The sequence below is a fragment of the Gymnogyps californianus genome, chromosome 8 (assembly GCF_018139145.2).
Source record: "Gymnogyps californianus isolate 813 chromosome 8, ASM1813914v2, whole genome shotgun sequence".
Taxonomy (NCBI): domain Eukaryota; kingdom Metazoa; phylum Chordata; class Aves; order Accipitriformes; family Cathartidae; genus Gymnogyps; species Gymnogyps californianus.
The window spans coordinates 23158542-23182470 of record NC_059478.1 but is presented as its reverse complement, the minus strand read 5'-3'; the positions used below and the strand labels follow the sequence as shown (position 1 = coordinate 23182470).

The 23929-nt window shown below is 38.4% G+C and overlaps 1 protein-coding gene across 1 annotated transcript in view; it reads left to right on the top strand.

Moving 5' to 3' along the window:
* The first annotated feature begins 4346 nt into the window (after nt 1-4346).
* The window catches only part of AK5 (adenylate kinase 5), a 95647-nt gene continuing 76064 nt past the window's right edge, over nt 4347-23929 (top strand). Inside the window, exons 1-5 of the mRNA XM_050901011.1 lie at nt 4347-4406; nt 6295-6481; nt 7475-7642; nt 13793-13962; nt 14083-14196. Of these exons, the coding sequence (XP_050756968.1) occupies nt 4347-4406; nt 6295-6481; nt 7475-7642; nt 13793-13962; nt 14083-14196 (699 nt within the window). The remainder of the gene's footprint in view (nt 4407-6294; nt 6482-7474; nt 7643-13792; nt 13963-14082; nt 14197-23929) is intronic.

Sequence of the window (23929 nt, the reverse complement as noted above, 5' to 3'; positions counted from 1 at the left end):
AACAACAGAATGAGGGCTGTGAGGATGTTATAGGCAGGCTGAATCACATCGGTACCTGGCACTGGTGTGACTGTTTCTGGAACAGTGTGTCCTGTTTGATGCCTTCGCTGAAGATGCCTGCTGATAAATTGGAAAGAGTTCAGGGAAGGGTCACAAGAATGATTACTCTGTAATTGGAAAATAAAAGCCATGGCTATTTAGTTTATCAAAACAGAGGTTAAAGAGTGACTTGGTCATAGCATTTTTTAATTATTTTTTTTCTCAGCAGATCGAAATATGCATCCTCAAACTTCTAAGCGGCACAATCTTCTTTCTTCCCTCCCAGGTTTTATTCATCTTGGTGTCCTCAAAAGTTATACAAAATGGCAGTTCTACGACTCAGTGAAAATTAGATCCAGAGATTAGATTTTTCTAGGTAGGTTTTTCACTACCTTTCAATTAGTGACTTAATTCACTTAAGTAACCTGTTCAGATATCAGTAGAAAAGAAAAAAAGGTTTAGCAAAAGAGTTTAGAAACAGGTTTCTCATTAAAATGGAAAGATCGTTTTAGCAATCTTGGATTAATTTACACCACACTAGGCACAATATGGGGCTGCAAATAAGTTCTGCATTTACATTAAAATGCATATTATTTCTGGATCACAAGCATATAATTCAGCATATTCTATTAAAAAGGCTACACACAATTGTTTTACTTACAGAATCTACAAATTCAAACTGTCCACATATCTTGCATCAACCTGTGTAAGTGCATCAATCCAAGGACATCGGTTCTGATTTAATAAAGACACCTAGCAGAGCAGCAGCTTATGTGAAAAATGCCAGCCACTGGTGCTTGAACAGGCACTAGACAAAAAACTAGAAGACTCTTATAAAATACTGGGGGATTCTGAAGTGATTTTGAAAACATAGAACCTAATTAAGCTTTGACTGAAGGCTATGGATGTTAGGCAATTGGTTTAACCAAGAAGAAAAGGCCCACAATAGCATATTCCAGCTGATCCCATACTAATTTCATATTAGTTCAGCTTCATGTAGTTACTGGAGGAGCCACCAAGAATGAGAATGGAATCAGCCCAATGGTACAGGATCCATAAGAAGTTTTCAAGATTAATTTCCAGAAATGTTATCACTTTGATAGCAAAATTTTGTTCTTTCTACTGTAGCTTCTTCCCCTCCAGAAGAGGTAGGAAGTGGTGGAAGTATAACCACAGTGATCCTTCAGCCTCACCCCAGTACCATGAAGAGCTGCCCGTACCTTCAGGAATGGGAGTTCAAATCCACGTTCCCATTTCTGTGAACTTTTTTTGCATCCTGTGTTATTTTCTAAGGCAGTAAGAACACTTCATTTCCATCCACACTCTTGATCAGATACTGCTAAATGACAAACAGCTAACCTCCTAACAGCTGCCTTTACGTTACCTACGTACCTGAAATGACAAATAACTCAGCTTTGTATGCCCACTTAGTTAATATATTCTTAATCCTTTGCTGCCGATGTTCTTCAGAGCCTTTGAGAAGCATCCACCAGTGACCCTGTTTCAATATGAGGATTTTGCCAAAGCAAATGCATAACAAATTACTTCTAGAAGGAGGTACCATATTATTAGATCCAAAAATATCCTTTCCAGATACATTTCACACAATCAGTCTGACAGATTTCCTAAATGGCCATATTTTTTCTGAGGTGGTAATTTCTGCAACATAGAATTTGATTTTGTGCAACAAAAATCAGATTAGCTTGAAATCACTCTTTTTTTGAACAATAATTTAGGTGTCCATAATGATAATAGTTTTATGGCAGAACAGTCAGAATTTTTATTTTCTGTTAGCATTATCTAACTGAGCAAAATGCCTGGGAGCCTACAGTAAAAACCAAACATCTCAGACAAGACTTTACACAAAAATTTTTCACATTCCTGAGGAAGATGCCATGGAAAGCATGTGAAAGGAAATATTTTTCTCTATCAATCCAGTACATTGGGTGAGACACTAATTTACCCGTAAGTGTTCAATATATAAAAACATATATTTTGAAAGCCTATAAATGGAATTTGCCTGAGACAATGATAATACAGCTGAATTTTTTTGTATAAACTAAAAAAAAAAAAATAAAACCACAAAATGCCAAAACCACAGCTCTGTCTTCCTAAATAGAATGGCATCTTCCATTTCCATTAGCCCTCCTTAGGAAAGTTCTTATTTTAAGAAAACATCTATTTAATTTAATTCAGTCTTCCTCTTGTCAAGCTTCATTTAAGGTCTTTTAAAAGCAATTATATCTCATATCTTTTGATTAGGACATTGGAGCCTACTCTATTTTTTACTCAATCAAGATTAAGATACTGTGCTCTTCAATGAATTTACTTTTGAATGTATTAAAAACTTAGCAAGAGAAAGTGGGGTTAAAGCCACATCCAGAGTTCATGGGAGGATAAGACTGCAGATGAACGCTGATTAAACTCTCCAGCGAAGACTGAGGTCTTCCTTAAACGTATCAGAAGTGCCAATTCAGTGACATTACTGCAGCTTCCCTAAGTGGACACCACTGGATTCATAGAAAATGGAGCTGGAAAGGATCTTAAGCTGTCTAATCCAAACTTCTTTCCAGAGATACTTCGGCTGAAGTGGAGAACAGGCCATCCATCAGTGGACTGCTGCGAAGGCACATCAGTGGCTGCCCTTCAAGTGGAAGCTGCTGGGAATAACTGGATGACTTGGAAAACCTTCCAGTCCAGTTTGTCAGAAGATCATGGGACTGCCCCTGGGGCAGCGTTTATCAGTTTGGGGAATGAACAAGGACTGGAAGCCTCTCCAGGAGAAAGAAAAGTGTCTACATAAAAAGCTGGAGGCAGGGCCCAGGAAAAAGAGGGCAGTTTAACCACAGAAGCAGCAAAACAAGGAACATGGCTGCAGCTGAGAGGGAGAAGCTCATCAAACTGATATTGATCCACAAATAACACACAAGGGGGAAAAGCTTCTTAAAAAGACTCCTGAGAAGACCTATCCTATTTCTGAAAAATACTGAGATACGGAAAGCAGTTGCTCACTGTTGTTCATAAGCTTGCACTTATGTAATCTATTTCTGTTAGGGTGTGCATCAGTGAAACTACATGGATGTTGTGTTAGAAAAGATAATCAACAAAATTAAAATCTAATTGGAACATCAGACTTGATACAGGACAATTAAGCAACTGAAATAATCTACTCAGACTGCCAGTATGCTACAGAATATCACAGAAGCTACCTCTTACTTGGCACTCCTCAGTGCACATCTAGAGTAATGCATCCCATTTTGGGCTCCCCAGTAAAACAGAGATGTTGATAAACTGGAGTGAGTTGAGTGGACAGCCACAAAGATGGTCAGGGATGAGAGCACTTGCCCTTGAGGAGAGGCTGAGGGAGCTGGGCTTGTTCAGCCTGTAGCAGACTTAGAGGGGACATAATAGCAGCTCTCCAATGCTTGTGAGGAGGTTTTCATGAAGGTGGAGCCAGGCTCTTCACAATGGTGCGATGGTGGGCAAGAGACAAATTGAGACAAGGGACATGCTAACTGAATAGAAGAAAACCCTTTTTCACCACAAGGCCAGCCAAGCACAGCTTGCCCAGAGAGGCCGCTTCTTTCCTTGGAGGTTTTGCAAGATGAGACTAGATAAAGCCCTGAGCAACCTGGTCTGACCTCAAGAGCTGCCCTTGCTCTGAGCAGGAGGTTGGACCACAGGTGTCTTCAGGTCCCTTCCTGTGACCCAACGATCACAGATCATAGATGCTCATGAGTGATCATAGTTCATGGCCTTTTACCAGCCCAAAGCATATGAAATGCCTCGCTCCTCAAAACGCCAAAAAACGATGCCAAGGGCAGAGCGCGCATATACCGGGAAGCTTCCACCACCTCTGCGCTACACCCGTGGACAGCCCTCCCTCCCCGCAGTCGCTGCCACAGCCCTCCCAGCATGCGGGGTGCGCCTGAGGACGGCAAAAGCAGACGGTGCCTCCCGGGGAGCCGGCGTCCGATCTCTCCCGGGGCACCCTGCCCGCGGCTCGCAGCCGGGCACAACCCCTCCCCGCCTCCGCTCGGGTGCCTCACCGCAGGCACCCCCTGAAACTTTCCCCGGCAGCCTGCGCACGCTCTTCCTCCCCGCCGGGGGGAAAACGTGCTCTCGCTCCCTCCGTGCAGCGGGGACGGGGAGGCGGGCAGCCTGCCTCCCTCCTCCCTCCCGCCCCGGCTCGCCCGCCCGCGGAAGCCTCGCCGCGGCTCCCGCATTGCACCGCCGCGCCGTGCCGTGCGCGGGGCTCGGCGCTGCCCACCCGCGCCCCGCCGGCGCCCCCGTCCCCGGCTGGCGGTATGAGCGCCGGCGAGGCGAAGGAGTATCTGGCCCGCAGGGAGATCCCGCAGCTTTTCGAGGTAGGCGAGGCGGAGGGGGGGGGGGGAGCGTTTTCCGCCCCGTCGGGCGGGTGCTCCGCGCTGGGACCCCGCGGCGGACAGCGGGCTGAAGGTGGCTGGAAGGACGGAGCGGCCAGAGGCTGCGGCGCGCGTACCTTGCGCGGAGAGCCGCGCCGCGGAGGGCTGGCCGCCGCCCCGGGCCGGGGGGCGCTGCCGGGCGACCGCGGCTGCCGGGGCCGCCCGGCAGCGCCCCGCGGGTCGGGGTGGGAGCTGCCGCCCGCGGAGCCGGCGGGGGAGCGGCGCCCTGCTGCCCACCTGCCGTCAGCCTCCGCGGGCGCGCAGGCAGCCGGGCGGCCGCGCCCCTCCGCGGCGCTGCGGGTGGCCGCGGCCGCCCTCCTTCAGCCGCCTGGGGAGGGAGCGAACTTGTGTGTACGCAGGGCAAAGGACCCCCGGGGCCGCTCTGCCGAGGAATTCAGGCGGGGGTTATCTTTCAGGTCTCCTCCAGATTTTCATCGCTCTGGGGGAACTAAAAACCCACAACTGTTTAGTGAGGTTGTGTTTAGCTTCCTACAAGTTACCTGCTGCTAATGGTTGGTGATTACTTCTCTGTGCAATGTGGCTTTTTTTTTTTTTTTTTTTTCCCGAATCAGACATCCTGCCATCTATATAAAACACACACAGAGACACATACGTATTTTCCTTGGTCTGTTCTGAAGCTAAACATTTTTTTATGTATTTCAAAATTGCAGGACATAGACCATGCTAACGTCTTACTAACACGTTTAGAATGTGAATGGTTTAACAAGAGATGCAGACAAAACTGTTTTTCTGTAGAGGCTCAAAGCTTGAGCTAGCAATTTTTAAAAAATGGTGCATATCTTCTGCAAAAATATATGGCCAGTTGCTGTGATCGGTTAAGTAGTATAATAAAGGCATAGATGCATAGAAATGATATCCTATTTTATAAATTCAAATGTGTGTAAATAACAATTATTGCATAAACTGTAGATAACAGATAACTGAGCAAATCCTGAATTGGAGCTCTTTATGTTTATTACTAATACCAACTGTGACCCTCAAGTTTATTTGCACAAAAATTAGGAAAAGCACGAAGGAACAGAAAGCATCCTGAAAGACATTTATTGTTAAGAGAAGGTTGGATGCAGTTGTCTTGTGGAGAGGTGAGATGATGACTTATGTCTCACTTTGTCAAGGAAAATCAATTACCATGTGTCAGAGGAGAGCCTGGCATTCCTTCTTCCACGCTCCCCATAATGGTCATAGGTATGATGGGTGCAGAATTGATACTGTAGGCAGGGGTTTTCTAATGGCTGGGAAGTTCTGGTCAATTAAATCTGGAAGCACCTATAAACTTCGGGTTTGGGGTTTTCTTCCAATACTGATCAAGATGATATTTGAGTATTCCTCGTGATTTTTAAAAATCTTTTTTTCATTATTTGTGTAAGTGTTGACTCAAGAATATGGATAAGATACTTGTGGGTGCACTGGTCTTTAGGGAAAAGATATGTTTTAGTAATCTAATAGGCCACACAGAATATTTAACTTTTGGGGCTATCTAGCTTGTGCACTGCTCTGCGTATATTTGGCAGTGGTAGTTCTAAGAAAAATGTAGGGAACTTTTTTACTGTTTTCAGTTTTTATTACAGTGCAAACAGACAAATACAAAGACACAGCCACAAGCTTCCTGTTCTGAATCATTTTTGTGACATTGGCAAACCAAAATCATACGATTTTTGCAGGCCTCACTCTCACGCATTGGCTTGAAATGGAGAGTCTGAATATACAAGGAATATGGGGTTTCTCTGTGTAAAGTAAAATTCAAAGTAAAAGTGCTTGTTTTTTCCTGGCATCTATCATTATAGTGTGTATTTCTGATCTTACGTTGCAGAGTCTGTTGAATGGATTAATGTGTTACAAACCAGATGACCCAATTGAATATTTGGAAAGCTGTTTGCAGAAAGTGAAAGAGCTTGGAGGGTCAGAAAAAGTGAAATGGGACACTTTTGTCAGCCCAGAAAAGAAGACCCTGCCTCCACTCAATGGCGGACAATCCAGAAGGTCTTTTTTCAGGAATGGTAATGTATTAAGTATAAAAATGATTGTATTTCTTGTACTGTGGCTAGTTTGACATCCACTACTGAATTATTTTATACTTACTTCTATAGCAGATCATGCCTCATTCTGATTTTCCTTAGGCAAAGGACTCAAGGATTCTGTTTTCTTGCGTTTTGGCATTTGTTTTTCTTCTCCCATAACGGATGCTATGCAGGAGAGGCAATTGCAATCATTTTGCAGCCTAATGATGGATGTTTGCTGTGTAAATGTTTAACAGATTAGCGGAGAGATTCCTTGTATCCTACCTAAACCAGTTGCAAAGATAGGGGCAAAGTTGACTCAGTGCACTTGGCTTATATTTTTAGTTGGTCCTTATGGATGACATACATACTAACTTCAATGCAGTTACACTAGGTTGTTTTTCTAGTTTATATTGGAGCTATATGCTAATTTACTAAATAGAATGTAAATGATAAACTCTTAGAAAAAGGTGCGTCTCATAAAATCTAAGCAAATGTCATACCAATACCTGTAATTATTTTATTTGTAATGTTAACAAAGAGTAATTAGCTCATCTTTCAGTTGCCATAGTTATTCTTCCTTGCCATCCAGCATTTCATTAAACTAATTAGCAAGAATACTATCTCTGTCTCTGTGTACAACATGTATCACCAGAAGAGTTCTGCTTGATAGTACAGGTTATCTGCACAATACAAGGCTTTTCTTCTCAGAGGCCACTGCTGAACTCGGGGTGCTATTGGCAGATTTTCACAGAAAAGCTGACATGCTTGTAAAGAAACACCAAAGAAAACTTGACTCCTAGTGGTTCCAATGTAACAAATCGGCTAAATAGAGGCAAGGAATATTTACTATAGTAACAGCAAGCACATTGTAAAATTAGGAGATATTTATACTTATGTTTGTTTATTATACTTATTTAAATCTGTGTACACGATAGATTTTGAGTTTTCTGTGTATTTCCACAATTCCCAGTTTATCTTACTATTTTACAGTGATGCCTGATAATTCTAACTTCCCATACCGACGGTATGACCGACTCCCTCCAATCCAACAGTTTTCGATAGAAAGTGACACCGACCTCTCTGAAACTGCTGAGCTAATTGAGGAGTACGATGTGTTTGATCCTGCAAGACCTCGACCAAAAATTATCCTTGTCATAGGTATGAAGGCAGAGTCATTTTGACAAGATTTTATCTTTGTTACTTTGCCTTTTTATTTGTACTGCAAATGCATTGAATGCCTATATGTATATGTACAATTTTTCCATCTGCTGTAGCAAGTGGTGCAGCCCAATTAGAGTGTATCAGAAAGTGAAGTTGTTAGTGCTGAGGATATAGCATCCCAACTGTAAGCATTTTAGGGATTACAGTGAGCACCTGTGGTCATGTTCCGTAGACTGGATGCCTGTTAGCAGCTGGAGAGCTCATGGTTTGCTTATGGAGCACATCTGCCAGTTTGATTTAATCTAAAACAAACCCGGCTCATGCATTTCAAGACAGCTCCACCATGTGAACCAAAGTGCTCTTCCAAAGCATGCTCCGCATCGGAGCTAAAACACTATCGTAGATGTACTCAAAGCTGCTCACAAAAAAGGATATTTAAAAATATTGGATAAGCCAGCTTAAAAAGGTGACAGGGAACTGTTGTCCTCTGTATTTAGAACCTTGAAAACTGATCGGTGTGTCCAGCTGGACTTAGGGTACATGGTCACTAGTCCATTGCATTGATAAATTAATCCCTAGATCTATTTGGTGAATGAATCCTGTGCCAACTTCAGGGAGAGTGAGCGATCAGTTAGCATTAGTTAAATTGTGCTGTCTCCGCAAGTTCTCTCTTGTGTGCTGTTTAGTGCCCTTTCTAAGCAACTCGTACTTTCCAGCCTCAGACAAGCATACTGTTTATTAAGAACTGGCTGCAGTTTAAGTCTAAATCAACGTTTTATTCTGTTTCTGAATTTAAGTTCTTTGAGTTAGTTTCCTTGTCATCTGGGATAGTTGTCTTTTGAAATTTTACTGCCAGGCCTAATTCTCTGATTCTCTGGACTGTTTAAATAATTACAGCACAGGTGCCAGGTGATGGAGAATCACATTTTTAGTCTATAAAGCCTTATTCATATTAAAGAGAGATATTGCTTCCATAACAGAGAATAGTATGTAGTATAGTAAAAGAGAATAGAAATGTCTTCTCCGTACTATAGACTGGGATGTCTAAGAACAACAAGTCCTCTAGGCTCTGCATCCGGCAGTTCTCGGAAATGTGATATTGGAATATATTGAAAAGAGAAAACCAGGGATTTTTCTAGATATTTGTGGTATGCCAAAAAAATTGCTTAGGCATTTGAATTTTCTTAATCTTTTGTTTCGGAATTACAAATTTCAACATGCAAATCTCTCCATGCACCGTTGAACTATAAAGCTTGCATTAGATGGAGAAATAACACATGCCTTTCTTTTGTCCTAATTAATTAAGCTAGCCTTCCTTTTCATAAAGGAGAAAAACTGGCTCCTTTTCAGTGACCACAGAAGGCTCTTAATGCATTGAAATCCATGTAGCTCTATTGCAGTAGAGTGATGAATGAAGGTTTGATCTAGGTGAGATAAAGAGAGATTGGCTTTCACCTCTGGAACTGAGTGCAGGGGTATTTGAAGTGAAATCCTTGAAAGCCAGCATATAGCGAACAGACCATGGATTTTGCAGAGCTTTTCTTTTCCCTCATTTATATAGGGAACATTGTAAACATTCCACAGAGGCTATTTCGGGTTTATTTTCCAACTGAGTTTCTCTGAATCTGTCTATTATAGTGTGATCTGATAGAAACACAATACTATATGTAGCTTAGCAGCTATTGTCCAATATTTTACAGTATCAAGAAAATTTCTCCCAAATTCAACTTTCTATTGAGAAAGCACATAAAACCACACACTGGAAAGAATAAAAGAGTAACTAATATACTGAATGAAAGAGAGAAAATGAAAAAAGTGTACTATTAATTTCAAGAGACAAATATCGTACACAAAAAATGTGTTGCATATTTTTCTGTTTGCATAAAATGCCAGCAAAAACTTCAGTTAAGCAAGGTATTTGTGTCTAACTAGTGATAACTAACCATACTGCCTAGCTCAGATGGTACCGGTCCCATTCATTGTTGGGGACCGAAATGAATAGAAGTTAAAGACCTGTCTTCTGCTTCGCATATTATAGGTGAACTTTTCTTTAATAATGCATTAGCCCAAGATCTTTTTAATGCTTCCATGAAGGTTTTTACAACTTCTTTGCTTTATGAAATCTATCATCCTTATAATGAACCGGGTGGCTCCAAGGCAAAAGAGAACTCACTTATAAAGGTGGGAGTTTTGTTCTTTTTCTGTGTTTGCAGAAAAGTCTTCTGGTGGAATGTAAAGCTATAATGCTGCAAAGTGAGTATGTGACTGGATTTTAGAAAAATCAGTTGGAACTAGCCAGGATGGCACACGTATGAATCACTGGAAAATTAAGTTTCTAAGGCATTATAACACTAGGAAACTAGATTGTGTTTAAAAATGTGCTTCCTAACATATTTTGACAAACACGTTTGTACTATTGATACAGCCTGAATACAAAGATCTTAAAAAATGAATTACCTGCTGTCATTAGCCCCGTAGTTCAGCATGTTTTTAAACTGCACTTAATTAAAAATATTAGTTAATATTAAAAGAATACTTCTTCCTTTTATAATCAAAGTTTAAAGGATAGATCAAAGATAGTGCTGTCAGCTGGTGCCTGGCCCATTGATTTGTTAAATCCAGTCCACAGCTAGATTTTAAAATCCTAAGTCTTTTCAGAAATCTTATTATTACATGAATGTATTTTGAATTTACAACAATATAAGCAAAATTGAAATTTTGAACTTCCATTGACAAAACTAGATTAAAAAAACTGCTTTAGTAAAACTTCTTGGACATAGAAATCTTCACTTGTAGCCAGTTAGCAAACATTATTTTAGATGCAACAAATGTTCCCTAGTCTAGACATCTTCTAAGAAATATGTAAAATAATCACGCTTTTCTTGAATAATGTATAATCTCAGAATAAGTGAAAAGAATGAAAAACAAAAGTGATTTGATTTTCCTTTCTTGTGAACAGTTTGTCAGTATGATTTATCGAAGAGTCAGGAATGGATACATAGTTCAATAAATTATAATGATTTGCTGTGGGAAGTAATTTTGTCCTATCACTTTTCTCTGATTTTATTACTTGAATGTTTCCCCTTAGATTGTAAATGGATAATCCCAGCTTGCTATAAAGGGATATTTTTGGATTGAGAAAACAAAATGTATGAGAAGTTTATGAACATTAAAGCAAATACTTTATTAGTTTTTTTCTGCTTGCAATTCAAATTGAAAGAACAGAAGTGCCGAACTACACATTTTTTTTTCTGCTTCTCTTTAATGGCAAAGCAAAGCTCTCCCTAACAGGAGTGTAAAGTCTATCTACTTGGTTTCAAAAAGTTTTTCCAGCTATTTTATGGTTTTACAGAGACTGATGTTTTTTCAAGTAACAGTTCTGTTTTTCTGGCATCTTTTGTATCTCTGCTGGAATGCAGATGCTATTTTCCTTGTTGTCAAATTTTCTGTTTCTAATTTTCTACGTTACCTATATATGTTTTACATCTTTATTTTTTCTGGGGTGCAACATAGTCTATTTCAAACTTGTCTTGAGTTTCCAGGGAAATAAACTGAATTTCCTTCCTTGGAAGTTTTATATCTGCAGGAATTAAGCACAGCATTGGCTCCAGTATGTTTTATAAACCCTTTGCTCTGAAGCACAGTCACAACCTACCGCCCCTTTTTTCCAGTAGCTAGGATTATTGCCAGTAAATAAAGCCACATAAATTCATAGCAATAAATGTTACACGTATGTGTAAACACACACATATATAAGATACATTATTTATATGTTATGCTCATTAGATTGCAATATGTGGCTTTATATATAGCGAGAGGGTTGCTTATGGAAATCTTTACACAGAGTGAATAGATATTCCAGTAACGAGTAATAATCCTATTCATTCACCTGGCAAAATCTGCTCTGTACAAACTGGCAGCAATCATCGAACAATTAGCTGCACTTCTTTGTGCTGTTGTTTTCATCTACATAAGAAAAAAGACACTGGGAATCAGTTACTCCAAACCTACTATCATTCCAGATTACCAAGAGCCTGTAATAAACTGTAAACTACATGGAATTATCTTGTTTGAACATTTGTATCAGGTACCTTTTTGATACAGGAGTGAAACACAATGTAAAGTTTGGTGAAATGCATTTGTCATGGGGAAGGCTGAGCGTGTCATTGGGAAGGGAGCGGGGAGAACCAAAGCAGAATTGCTTTGTAGCGACTTTAGTGGAGGAGATGATTCCTACTATATCAGATGCTTGCCTATCTACAAAAGGGAAACATCCTTTATTCTAATGAAGAGGATAGCTAAACTGTCTATGAAAGAAAGAGTTCAAGCTGAAAAAACTAAGCTCATCTAGATCACCTAGAAGAACTGAAATGGAAGAATAGCTGTAAAACCTAACATAATCTGCTGAAAGAAGAGAGAAAACCTTTTTAGGAGAGAAACAGCAAGTGAACTGAATGAGGGAAAAATATTTTTCAGTTGTAACCTTACTGTACAGAGATAAGACATAGTTTTGCTTTCATTTCTTTGCTTATGTGTTTTATGAACATCTGTAGTTGTATTGACTAGTTGGATGTTACGGATAAATACTTATATTTGCATTTATCTTAACCTGGCTTGATTTAAGCATTATTTAAACTAATTGAATAATGATAAAACCTTTTTTTTTCCCAAGGGTATAACTAAGCTGTGGGCAGGGTACAGGAACACCTTAACAAGATGCAAGTTTCCCTGTGCATTCTCTTCAAATGGGTCCCGATCTGAGTTACAAAGGCCAGGTGGAGAGTTACCATCACAGCGTCAGGGGTACAGAAGAGTTCTTAGTGACTACTGGTTACACTAAAAGCTCTCTGACATGTAATACTGGGGCACAGGTTTGAACCTGGTTACACAGGGAGTGTCATAGCCATATATGAAGAAATATTGTAAAGCTTACCCTGCAGTCAAATCTGTATTAATTATATAAATGCCTAAAAGCTATTTATGGGAATAATACAGATAATCTAAGAAAGAGTTATATGATTACTAACAAGAAGCTCATTGTATTAATTTACTTTCGTTGCATTGCCGTATTTTTTAAAGTTCATAGAAAACATATTTTTAATAAATCTTAATTCTTTGTCTGTTGAAATAGAATTCAATGTTCTCACACACAATTCCCCAAAATATAGCTACTTAGTGTTGGGAATTAATATAAAAACATTTGTTTTGGTTTTGCTTTGTTATGCTATTCAGTAACATATGCTTTTCTATATATAAACATCTATTTTTATCAAAACAATTCCCTATTACATACTGGATTCCAGTTTCTCTGTTCTTCACACCATAATGTGTCCTTTTAGTTCAGACATAGTCTGATTTTTTTTTTACATGCATTCTTGCTTCTGCTGTCCAGCTGACCTTCACTTCAGCATTCCCTGCTATGTAATGTAGCTGTTTTCTGTGATTTTGATACCTATTCTGCCTGTGCTATATTGAAGGGTCTCTTTATTCTTCAAGTTGTCCGGCAAGCTGAACCTAACAAATTGCTTCTCTATCAGATGCTTCAAGCATCAATACCAGAAGTATGTGTGGTTCAATAAAAGTCCTTGTACCAAATCACTATGGAAACATCTCAGCTGATTATTTAATATTTTTCTGTATTTTAAAATTAGAAAACCTCAGAAACTCATGCAAGCATATTTAGGAGCAGATTTTATTAGTTCCATTTCATGACTAGTCCATTGATTTAATTGGCTTATTTAACCAAGTATGATTCTTTCTGAGATGAATACGCTTCAGACTATCTGGCTCTATCTTTGGATTCACAGAGTTCAAGAAGGGACCAGTTCATTTGTCTGTTCCTCTACTACAAATCAAGAAAAATTCCTTTCCAGGAACAGGTTTAGAATGAGGTCAAGCCTAAAAGAGTGAGTTTATTTTTAATTCGCAAGTAGATTTGTGGGTTTTTTTTTTTACTTCATTTTACAAACTGTTACCTTTTTGATCAGGTAGATGAGACTCATTTCTAATGGCTGGTAACAAGTCATGCAACTGCAAGATTTGCTCTAATAATGGTTGGAAAATTGGTGCTGATAGTGAAGATTTCACATGTGATTGGGTACTTCAGATGAAAGGTTAATTTAATATTTTGCTTATAATTGACAATAGGTGGCCCGGGAAGTGGTAAAGGAACACAGAGTTTGAAAATAGCAGAACGTTATGGATTTAACTACATATCAGTTGGTGAATTGTTAAGGAAGAAGATCCACAGCACAAGCAGCAATAGAAAATGGAGTCTAATTGCCAAAATAATTACTACTGGAGAACTGGCCCCTCAGGTACAGCGTATCCTGTGTTAATGTTTGCTTTCGAAGGATTTGTACATGCTGTATTAATGTGCACCATCAAGAAAACCTCCTTTACAATAGTAAATAAATGACTTCTTTTCTCTGTGAAAGGAAACAACCATAACTGAGATAAAGCAGAGATTAATGCAGATCCCTGATGAAGAGGGTATAGTGATTGATGGATTTCCCAGAGACGTTGCCCAGGCAATCTCCTTTGAGGACCAAGTAAGAGATTGTTTTTATTCTTAAAATAACTTACATATCTCTACAACAGTTAAGGTTCTTGAAATCATCAGTCAGATTCCAAGAAAGACTAGATGTAATTTCTGACTGAGCATTGCACTTTAAATCTTTGCAAGTACATAATTGCAGGTTGACAAAAGGTTATTCTTTTGGTTTACGTTACATTACGTCCTGTCTGAAGACCGAATATTTTGTAAAAAGGCAATGCGATAATATAACCAATAATCCAAGCCTCTTGTCTCAGTAATGAAAATCCTCTCAAGATGAAGAAGAAAATAACATGAAATCTAACAATTAACATTTTTTGTATCTTAGTGATTTAGAAAGGGGGAAGACATTATATTTCCATGTCTATTTGTTCAATTTAATCTACATTGAGAAACATACTTAAATCAATGCATATCTTCGCAACACTTTTAAGTTTATTACAGTGCATTGAAAAGACTGGAATAAAATAAGGGTTAAAACTGCCCATGTTTTGCAAGTTTTTGTAAACCAGAAATGATGCTCTTTTTTTTAGAAATTTAGATCATTTTGGTTATTTTAAACTACAATTCTAAGCTTTAGTCAGCTAAAACTGTATTCCCGAGTTCTATTCACATGTTGTTTTCATGTGTGTATTTTAAACTAATCTAAAAATACTTAAATTCAGTGGAAAAACAAACAGCTTATGTCATTTTCTCATCAAGCACTGTTAACATAACAGTTATGGTCACAAGTAAAGGTTGCAGTTTCAGCGCTGAATTTTTAGAGCGCCCTTCATGCAGAGCTTTTCAAAGTCCTTCACAATTGCTGGTGTACTGCCGTTTCTGTACTTTGAATTCTAAGTGGCATTGCCAAGACAGAAGTAACAAAAGAAAGCAGCTAATGAGACATTTCATTAGTATGCTTTTATAAGGTATTATTCTGGGCAAAGTTTAGAAGACTGAATTGAGGAAATTAAAGGAAACAGACAAAATAGTTATTACAGAAAATAGCCAATGACTGCCAGCTATATCTCTTTATAATTAACAAGAGAGAAGATTGATTATTTTATAAATGTAACAGCAGAAATTTAGGCTTAATGGTCATTTCCTTGCCTCATTTTTTTGTCCAGTATATTGTATGATAGTGTGACTTCAATGCATTTCTTGGTGCTATAATTTTGTGCTGATGTTGTGTTTGATGAAAGAATGGGCGATGTGAAACTGGAAGAAATGACAGGAGTTAAATTAAGTGCTTTGAGTTGTCCTAGGGTCAGATTCTCCTTCTACAAAGGAAAACCAGTTAAAAAACACTTGAGCACTCATCATAGGGTCCATTAGTGATGCCACTAAGAAGTGGAGTTCCGGAGGTAATAGAAAAAGCTCAGGCAGTACTGTACTGTAGAAGGGGAGAAAGATGGACACTATGTTTCATATATGTTTGAACCCTCCTTTTGCACCATTCTAATATGTTTTTATAGTATTTCCTCATTTAACTTGAAATATTCCCCTCTGCCAGCCTGGTTAGCTCTTGTTGACTATAGAAAACTACATGGAAAAAAGACTGATAGAATGACATGATAGAAATCCTCACTTTGGCTCCTTTTTAGTACGTACTATTGCTTCAAGGATGCTGTAGACTGGTCTTTTTTGTTTGTTTGTTTTCAGAGAAAAGAGAGGATGGATTAAGTCATTTCAGACCTGACTATATTCTCAGAGAGTTCCTTATTTTCAGTCTAATGGGATTTGCTAAATCATACTCCTCAAGGCCTGATTCTGCCTGAAAGATAGATGACTATCCGAGTCTCTAAAAAAATCCCGGACCACTTCATATAGGGCCACCTTTCAATCTTATCTGTTCTAAAGTAAATACGGGGAAGGAAAGAAGGAATCACAGAGCTTTTATAGCAGCATAGGAAAGAACATTTGGTCTGTTTAGGCTCCCCCTTTTTCACCTTTCTTTGCAGCTGACCTCTTATATAAGCATATCTAAAGCCATGGAAATAAATGTACAAAGAATGTATGTATTTCAACATACATCTGTTTAATCCAGTGGGATATATTCAGTGTTTTATCTTGGACTTATATTTTAAAGAAATAAAATACACTTGTTGTTTCTTTAAAATTCTCTGTTTAGTAAGCCATAATGCTACACACATAAGTAGGAAGGTCTTGTGGTAAGGAAAGGGGACTATCAGCAGACGTGGTACCCATCTTCCTTTACAGGATGAGGCTGACAGTAATCCATGGCATGTCAGGTTATTTACATTAAACATGCTAACATTTTTAAGGCACTCACAGATCCCTCAATGGGAAGTGCAATTGAGTTGTGGAGAATTCAGTAATTAACTGTTGTGATAATTTGTGTAGGTCTGCAATTAAGGATGCTACGGGTGTTTTCCACAGCTTAGAAATGTTATAGCTTTCTTGCTAGCAGTGTGTAGAAGAACAGAACAGAATTGTTCTCATTAGCCAAAAGTGACAAGATGAGAAATAATTAGTTGAAATTTCAGCAAAGAAAGTTTTGATTAAATAGTAAGACACTTTATAATTAGAAGATCTATTAAGCAATGGAACATCCTTCTGAAGAAAATGGTGAAATCCCACAAAATGCAAATAGTCAAATCACATTATTCTGTAATACATATGCCTTATTCTTACAAAGACATGCCCTGTAGAACACTGAGATCTGTTGATAAAAAGTTCTGAGTAGGAACTAATTCTTATTGTTATCACTAATTTTGTCATGGGTGAATACTTATTCTTACAGATGGTCCCTTTAAGACCATTGCATGCTTATGTACCTGGAAACGGCAGAAAAGGTTGTATGACACAAGCCATTTTAAAGGTTACGTTTAGCGGAACTGCCAAAAGATGCGTGAAGTAGGAGTTACTGTTTATTTAATTGTTTTCCCTCATTCATGATCCCTTCACAGCTGTTAATTGTTTTGATTACAAGGGTTCTAAAAGGCAATTGTGTGCTTTCGAACAGTGACTTTACATTATTGTTTGTTCCATAAAGCAGCTAGAACACTTTTGGATTTTATGATGTAAACTAAAATAATGATGGTAAGTTTGTATAAGGGTAAATAGAATATGCTGGCTTTCTCAGTTCTTTCAGCCATATAGGATATAGAGTAGATGCCAGTGGGAGGAATGAGCAGCAGGGACAAGGGTGACTGTTCATTTATGCTTCGTCATTTGAGTATGTTGGGATGCATATTCATCTGTAATCCCATGGAAGCTTGAAATAAGCAAAGAAGCATTCATTTTAAAAGTGGCATTTTCCACTGTATAGCCTTTCTCCTTTGCCGTTGTTTACACAGACAGAAACAAACTCCAAGAATATATGTAGTAATACCAAAAATAAATTGTGGGGAGAGAATGTGAAGGACAAGTTATTAAACTGAATGAAAACAGAAATGAGTAATACAAGATATTGAGAGAGTAGGTAAGGCTGAAACAGAGACTGAACAAATGCGAGGAAAATAGGAGGTCTATAAACAAAACAGGCTACAAAATCCTAACATTGTTATAGTTCAAGAAAGCATGTCTGGTTTAAGAAGTCTATATTGTTTTGTTACCCATATGTTGTTCCTCTTTGTGAGGCATGATGCGGTGGGGTCAAGAAAGTATCTGGACCCAATGTCACATAAAGGGCCAGGAAGTCAAAACTTGGACTAGATGTGAGCTGGCCACAGTGCTCAATGAAAGGTGGACCAGGAGAGAGCCTGTATGGTTTTCGGTCTAAGCCACATCATCTCCCTTTTCTCCACCAGTGCATGTTGTGGACAGTAGGTGATGAACAACTAACAGGCAAGGCAGAAAGGGCATAAAATCTGTTTTGCTCCCAAACACTAACTCTATAATTCCCTGAACGCTGTTTACTGAACCTTTTTGTATATATTATTACATGGCTTTCACCAGTAAGAACCGTGCTGAGTTATTGTAAAGATGAACTAATTTATATTGGAAATGGTTCACCATATTAGTGGTGGAGAAGGAAAAGGTCAGCTAAGGTGCCTGCTTTCTCTTGCAAGCACATGTAAAATCTAACTGTGCTGTGTTTGCAGACATCTTTAATGTAACAAATTATTTATGCTAAAGTAATTCCTTCAGTTTTATGGCTCACATAGCTGTTACTGAGACTTGACACTATTTGAGCTTTCATAATCTCTTCATTTTGTAAAAAAAAAAAATCAAATGGATACGTATATGTCTGAACTCTAATTACAGTACCTGTCCTGCATAATGTTCTAGTATAGAAATACACAATGATGAATTCTTGTTGAACTTCGCTTGTAATTGCTCTTGGTGCTACCAGCACCTTTTTATCCCTTTGACTTACCCAGAAGCTGAACTTTTCTCTGGAAAAAAATGTTATTTTTAGTAAACGAGTCAAAGCAAACCAACTTATGCTAACATTCCCAAACATAGGTATGGCTAAAAGATGACGATTTCTTCCTTATTATGTTGCCAGACTCTCGTGTGGACAGTAAGTTCTCCATGTGTTGCTAGGCAGAATTGTATTAAAACAGATTGCATCTCAGTGACTAAAGTGCCCAAGATAAAGCAATGTATCATTTCAGCACGCACAGTATTTCTCTTTCTGCTCAGATCTAGACACCAGAAGTGACAAACACTGCTTCCAAGCAATAATGTCAATCTGGAATAAGTGGATTAAAAAGACTTTACACATCTCAGGAATTTTACGTTTGAATTAAAGCTTTTTTCCTCTCTCTTACTGAGTTTTGTTAATATCAGTGTTCCTATCATCCATATGTTTTGAGCGGGAAAGAAGTCTTTAAGATGGCATGAGCAATGTTTTCAGATTTTCAGCAGTGCTTGCCAACCAGCAGCAACTCTGCCATTCTAGTCACTTACACCAGCTTAATTTCTTAATGGTCAGCTACGCATTGCAGCCTCATTGCAGCCTGTGAGAACTCATAGCCGTGAGCACTGCAGTTTTCTCTGAGTTTCTCTCAGTTTTCTTTGAACTTCTTATCTGAGTTGAAATAAGGCCTGTATTTTTCTCTTTGAAAACTGAATACATGACATACAACTTCTCTCATTGAAAGTCTTGGATTGTTGCCAAATCCTGACTCTCCCATTTCTTAATTCCAGAAAGTAGAGTCAATACTGCCAACACTTTTGATAGAGGTACTTTTAATAAAGCCCTGAAGTCATGTGACTATGAGAATCTCAGCTCTCACTTTAAAACAAAGTTCCAAGCAGTCATGGTTGTGGAGAAAAAATAAAAACATGAATTTTAATGTCTTAAAAGCAAATAGAACTTCCAGTTTTTATATTTGTTTTAAATATATGATAATTTCTGGATTTTGATAATTTTGAAATCCTTCTGCGTAGTAGCACAGATTTAATACTGATTTATTTAGCCCTTCAGTTTGAGCGTAGGCATAAAGCTATCCTAAATCACAGATTTCTAAGGTATCCATGATCTCTGCTGAGTGCAAATAGTAGAAAGGTGTTTAGATTCCAAGCACACATTCGAAAATGCCAAGGAGAAAATGGTTTATTTACCATTAACCTGTCAGCTTGAAATGCAGCAAGTCATCTACAGTACCAGCATGCTCAAGCATGCTAAATATCTTCCTCTCCAGTAACACCGTAATGAAATGCCTCTGACTGGTGTGTTGAACTCAAATGACTTGTGAAGAAGAAACTGCAGTTTGACTTTCTGTGTAATCTCTCACATGGCAATAAGTTTTTATCTTTCCCAGGAGAAACAATTTCTCACTTCAGTATTTTCCAGTTAATTTCAATTACTGCTTTGGTTTGGTTTTTTTTTTTCCCCCGCTTTCAGTCAGTCATGCATAACTTTCCTCCTGATTTCAGTAATTCCTTCACCAACATTAACCTTGTTAGTTTCAATAGAGTAAGTACAGATGAAGTTTCCTTAAAATATATTAGTTGTAAGTTTTGTTAATAGTGAAATGAAATGCGGAACTGGTATTAGAATTAATGAATATTCATTAATGAATATAATTTAATTTCTTGATAAAAGAGAAAGACTGTTTTTGTAGAAATTATCTTAAAAATATTTTTGTGTTATATGGCCTGGGTGACAAGACTATATTTGAAGAAGTAAAATCTTAATTTAAATAATAAAGAGGCAGTAAATTTTATCTGATTCTTTATTTAAAATGTCCTTAAGAATATTCATAAATGCACTATACCTACAAAGAATAACTAGTTCATCTTGGCTGTGATTCGAGTTAACTTTTTAACTCCCAAGTATATTCCTTATGAAAATTATTATGGGAATTAATTGTGCTAAAGTAGAACAAACTATGTAGATGGCACAATATAGGATGCTGGGAAAAACTGACTTGTCCTCTCGCAGCCTCACAGGCTAAGGACAGCAGGACTATTCCTTCAAGTCCAATACTTAAACCTCCAAGCAGAAATGATGTCTGCAGTCCCCGCAAAGTTTGATGTAGGTGTTTGTGGAGAGCTGACTTACGGCGGTCTGACTGCCAAGCTCATGTTCTGCAAAGGTCTCCTAGAAAACCTGCTTTGTCACTGGCCAAGAGTGTGGGCTCCAGAACAACTAGAAAAATGAATGCAACCTTTCTGTGAATCTTCTTAAGGGGAAAGGATCTGTTCTTTGGAATAGGCTTTCGTTCTGGTAAAGGTATTTTTTCTGCATCATGGTCTATGTGTCTTCTTCATTTCGTTCCCTCCTCAGCTTCTATCTCCCTTCTCCCAAATTGCCACTTCATTGTTCCAGGCTGATAAAACTCAGGTACAGTCTCCTACTGGATATATGTACCCAGTCATCTGTATGAGGAGTGGGAGGGCTAGTACATCAGTAGTCTGCATTGCTGTGGTTCCTCTCATTCATTCTCTTTGGCCCTGTGAGTTTTACATTGCTTTCTTAAAGCCAAGCCTGAGCAGGAAGCCTGTGGAATGGTCTTATCATTGTCTGTCTTCTCCCCTGGAAGCTAGAGCACTCTCCTGGGAAAGGCAAGCAGTGGTTCAATTTTCTGCTGGATAAGAGACCCTAGACCTCAGGTTTCCTATTTTTCTGGACAAGGGCTCTTCTCTGCTAGCCAAACTAGCCAAAGGAGAGCTCATCCACTGCTGATCCTTAACCCTCAGGAGAGGACCTGATGTTCGGAATTCAGAGTGGATGGAGGTGCCTGCTGAGCAGTTCTGAACCAGAGGTCTGCTTAGACCTTTCTTTGAAGCATTAGCATTAGTGTTTACAGATAGGGATTCCTATTGACTAGCTGCCCTACACAGGTGAAAATCTGAATCAGTTTTCCCTAAAGACACCTGCCTCTCAATCAGTTATTAGTGGGCCTAATTATGTAGTCTGGGCAGTTTGCTGGAGGCTTATTTCTTGGGCAGTGTGAATACAGTTCAAAAGCAGTTACCAGAAAAAATTCTGTCAGCAGGATTCATTCTTTGACAACGTGATTCATGATTTTGCTTTTCTAAAACAAGAAAATCTATGCAAACAGTCTAGTAACCCAGCAGAGATGGAACTATAAAAAGCAAATCAGTAATTACAAGGGAGAGCACCCATACAATGGACATAAACTAGCTTGCTAGTAACCTTTACCAGTTAGAATAAAATGCACTGTTAAATTAATGACAATTGTTCATGAGCTGTCAGTTAAGTTTTCTCAGGAGTATCTAGTAGAACATACCAGGAATTAAGAAACGGAGCATTTTCGTCTTTTGCCTAATGAGGAATAATGAGAGAGAGTGTAATCATCTAATTTCTAGCAAACAACCACACTACTCTCACTAAAAGAGGAGATGTAGAAAATATCGCCAGAGAGAAGAGAGCATCTTTCCCTTATGCTGCTTTACGTCAATAACACCACCAACTTGCATGGAATTACTCTCAATTTACTCCTTGTTCCAGTTTAGGAAGGAGATTCAGACCCAAAGAGAGTAGGATTTACTTACTAGTAAATACTATTCTAAAAAATGAGAGGATGTACCCACCAGTTTTATTCTGAGTTGATGCCATATGCTCTTTGTCTCATTTAAAATTCAGCAGGTCGTGAATAACCAGAAACCTGTCTGTTCCCATAGGCAAAGATTCTCCCTTCTGCTGAGTTCCAATTAGTAAGTAGTCAAATTCACTTCCCTGAGCCCCACAGTCCTTCCTCACATGCATTTCTGGACATGAATAAGACCCTCTGCCTTCAGCACAAGATGAGCGTGCTATGGGAAATCAGCATGAAGGAATCCAGTTCTTCTGTTTGTGCTGTTTCTGTACACCTTTTCTACAAGCTGAGTCTCAGAATAAAACTTCTTCCCTAGTCATAAAACTTAACAACAGTTAGTTCTGAGTTTAAAAAATAGATTTGTTTTCAAATGAGTCATAAAAAACCCTTTTCCTTTGTTAGAAAAAAGCAATTTGTATTCATATTTACGTAGGAGAACTGGGTATGTTTCTAGAGAAGTAGTCCCAGATGTCCGTATGTTCACACTAGCTTGTTACATTCCAACTTAAAGTATTTATAAGCATGTCTTGCAGGCAGGTACAGTTGAGGTAAGTGGAAGCTGAGTGGTTCATGAAAACAGGAGTGAAATATCAATAGCATTTCAAGGGTTTACCCTGAAGATTGTAAATGCATGTAGGAGAAATATATTAAGTGCTATTAGGTCTGTATACCTATGGATATAGAAGAGATGTTATCCTTTTGTGCATCTAAAACCAAGCAGAGGCTTGTGTTTATTAAATGGTTTTCAGCTACTTTTGATGATAAAGATGCATATTCTGCAGGTAAAAGATGAATTCATAGAGACATCACATAATCAGAATCTGCTTTGTATTCCTACCACAAATGCTGGAATTACTTTTTTTTCCCACTTCAAAAACCATTTTAAACAATATTTCATTTGAAACTAGGCTTCTTGAACTGAGAATTTTAAACCATTGTTTTCATTGACATTTTATTTCTGTGCGTGAAATGTATTTCAAAAACCAGAGTATCAGAAAAAATAGTTCCTGGGATTCTGATGCTGTCTTTTGTATTGTTGCTGTTACTAGTCAAAAATTTAATAACAATAACAGTACGCAGCTCCTGTAGAGAACTTTCCATTTTAAAAAGCAATATGAAATAATTAAAACCTAATTAATTAATTTTCCACAGTAATTACTGTGTTGTACCTCATTATTATCTTCATTTTACAATTAGAAAAAAAAAAAAATTAGGCCTCCCCCAAGCACCAGAGGTGTCATCTCTTTTATAACTGTTTGATAGCATGAGTAACCAAAAGTTATGAAGAACACTGAAAGCCATAAGGGCAACTTGAATTTAAGTGGGAAAGAGCTAAACTTCCAAAAATTTTTTTCTCATTGCCGTAAGGCTGTACTTCCTGAACTTCAGTGCGGGGATGGGTGTGACATAAAACACTGCTCACCACACAGACCAAAAAGGATAGGAGAGATTAAAATCCTCTTAGCTGCCACACCTAACCTCTTGAAAAGTGCACTGAAGCTTGGGTGAGATTTAGAGAAACAGAGAAAGTGTTACAAGAAACTGTGGATCTTGGAACAGGTCTGTTTTCACCTGGTCCTAGACATCAGTTAGCTTCATAGTGGCTGCTGGATTTTAAATACCACCTTACTTAAAGACTTCTTAGATGGAAACCATACAACCATTTTCCTGCAGAATATGAGATATTTATATTTTGCTCTTTTTAAAGATTTTAATTTTAGCTCGGGGAACCTTCTGGTAATGCAAATGATGAACATAGTCTAGAGA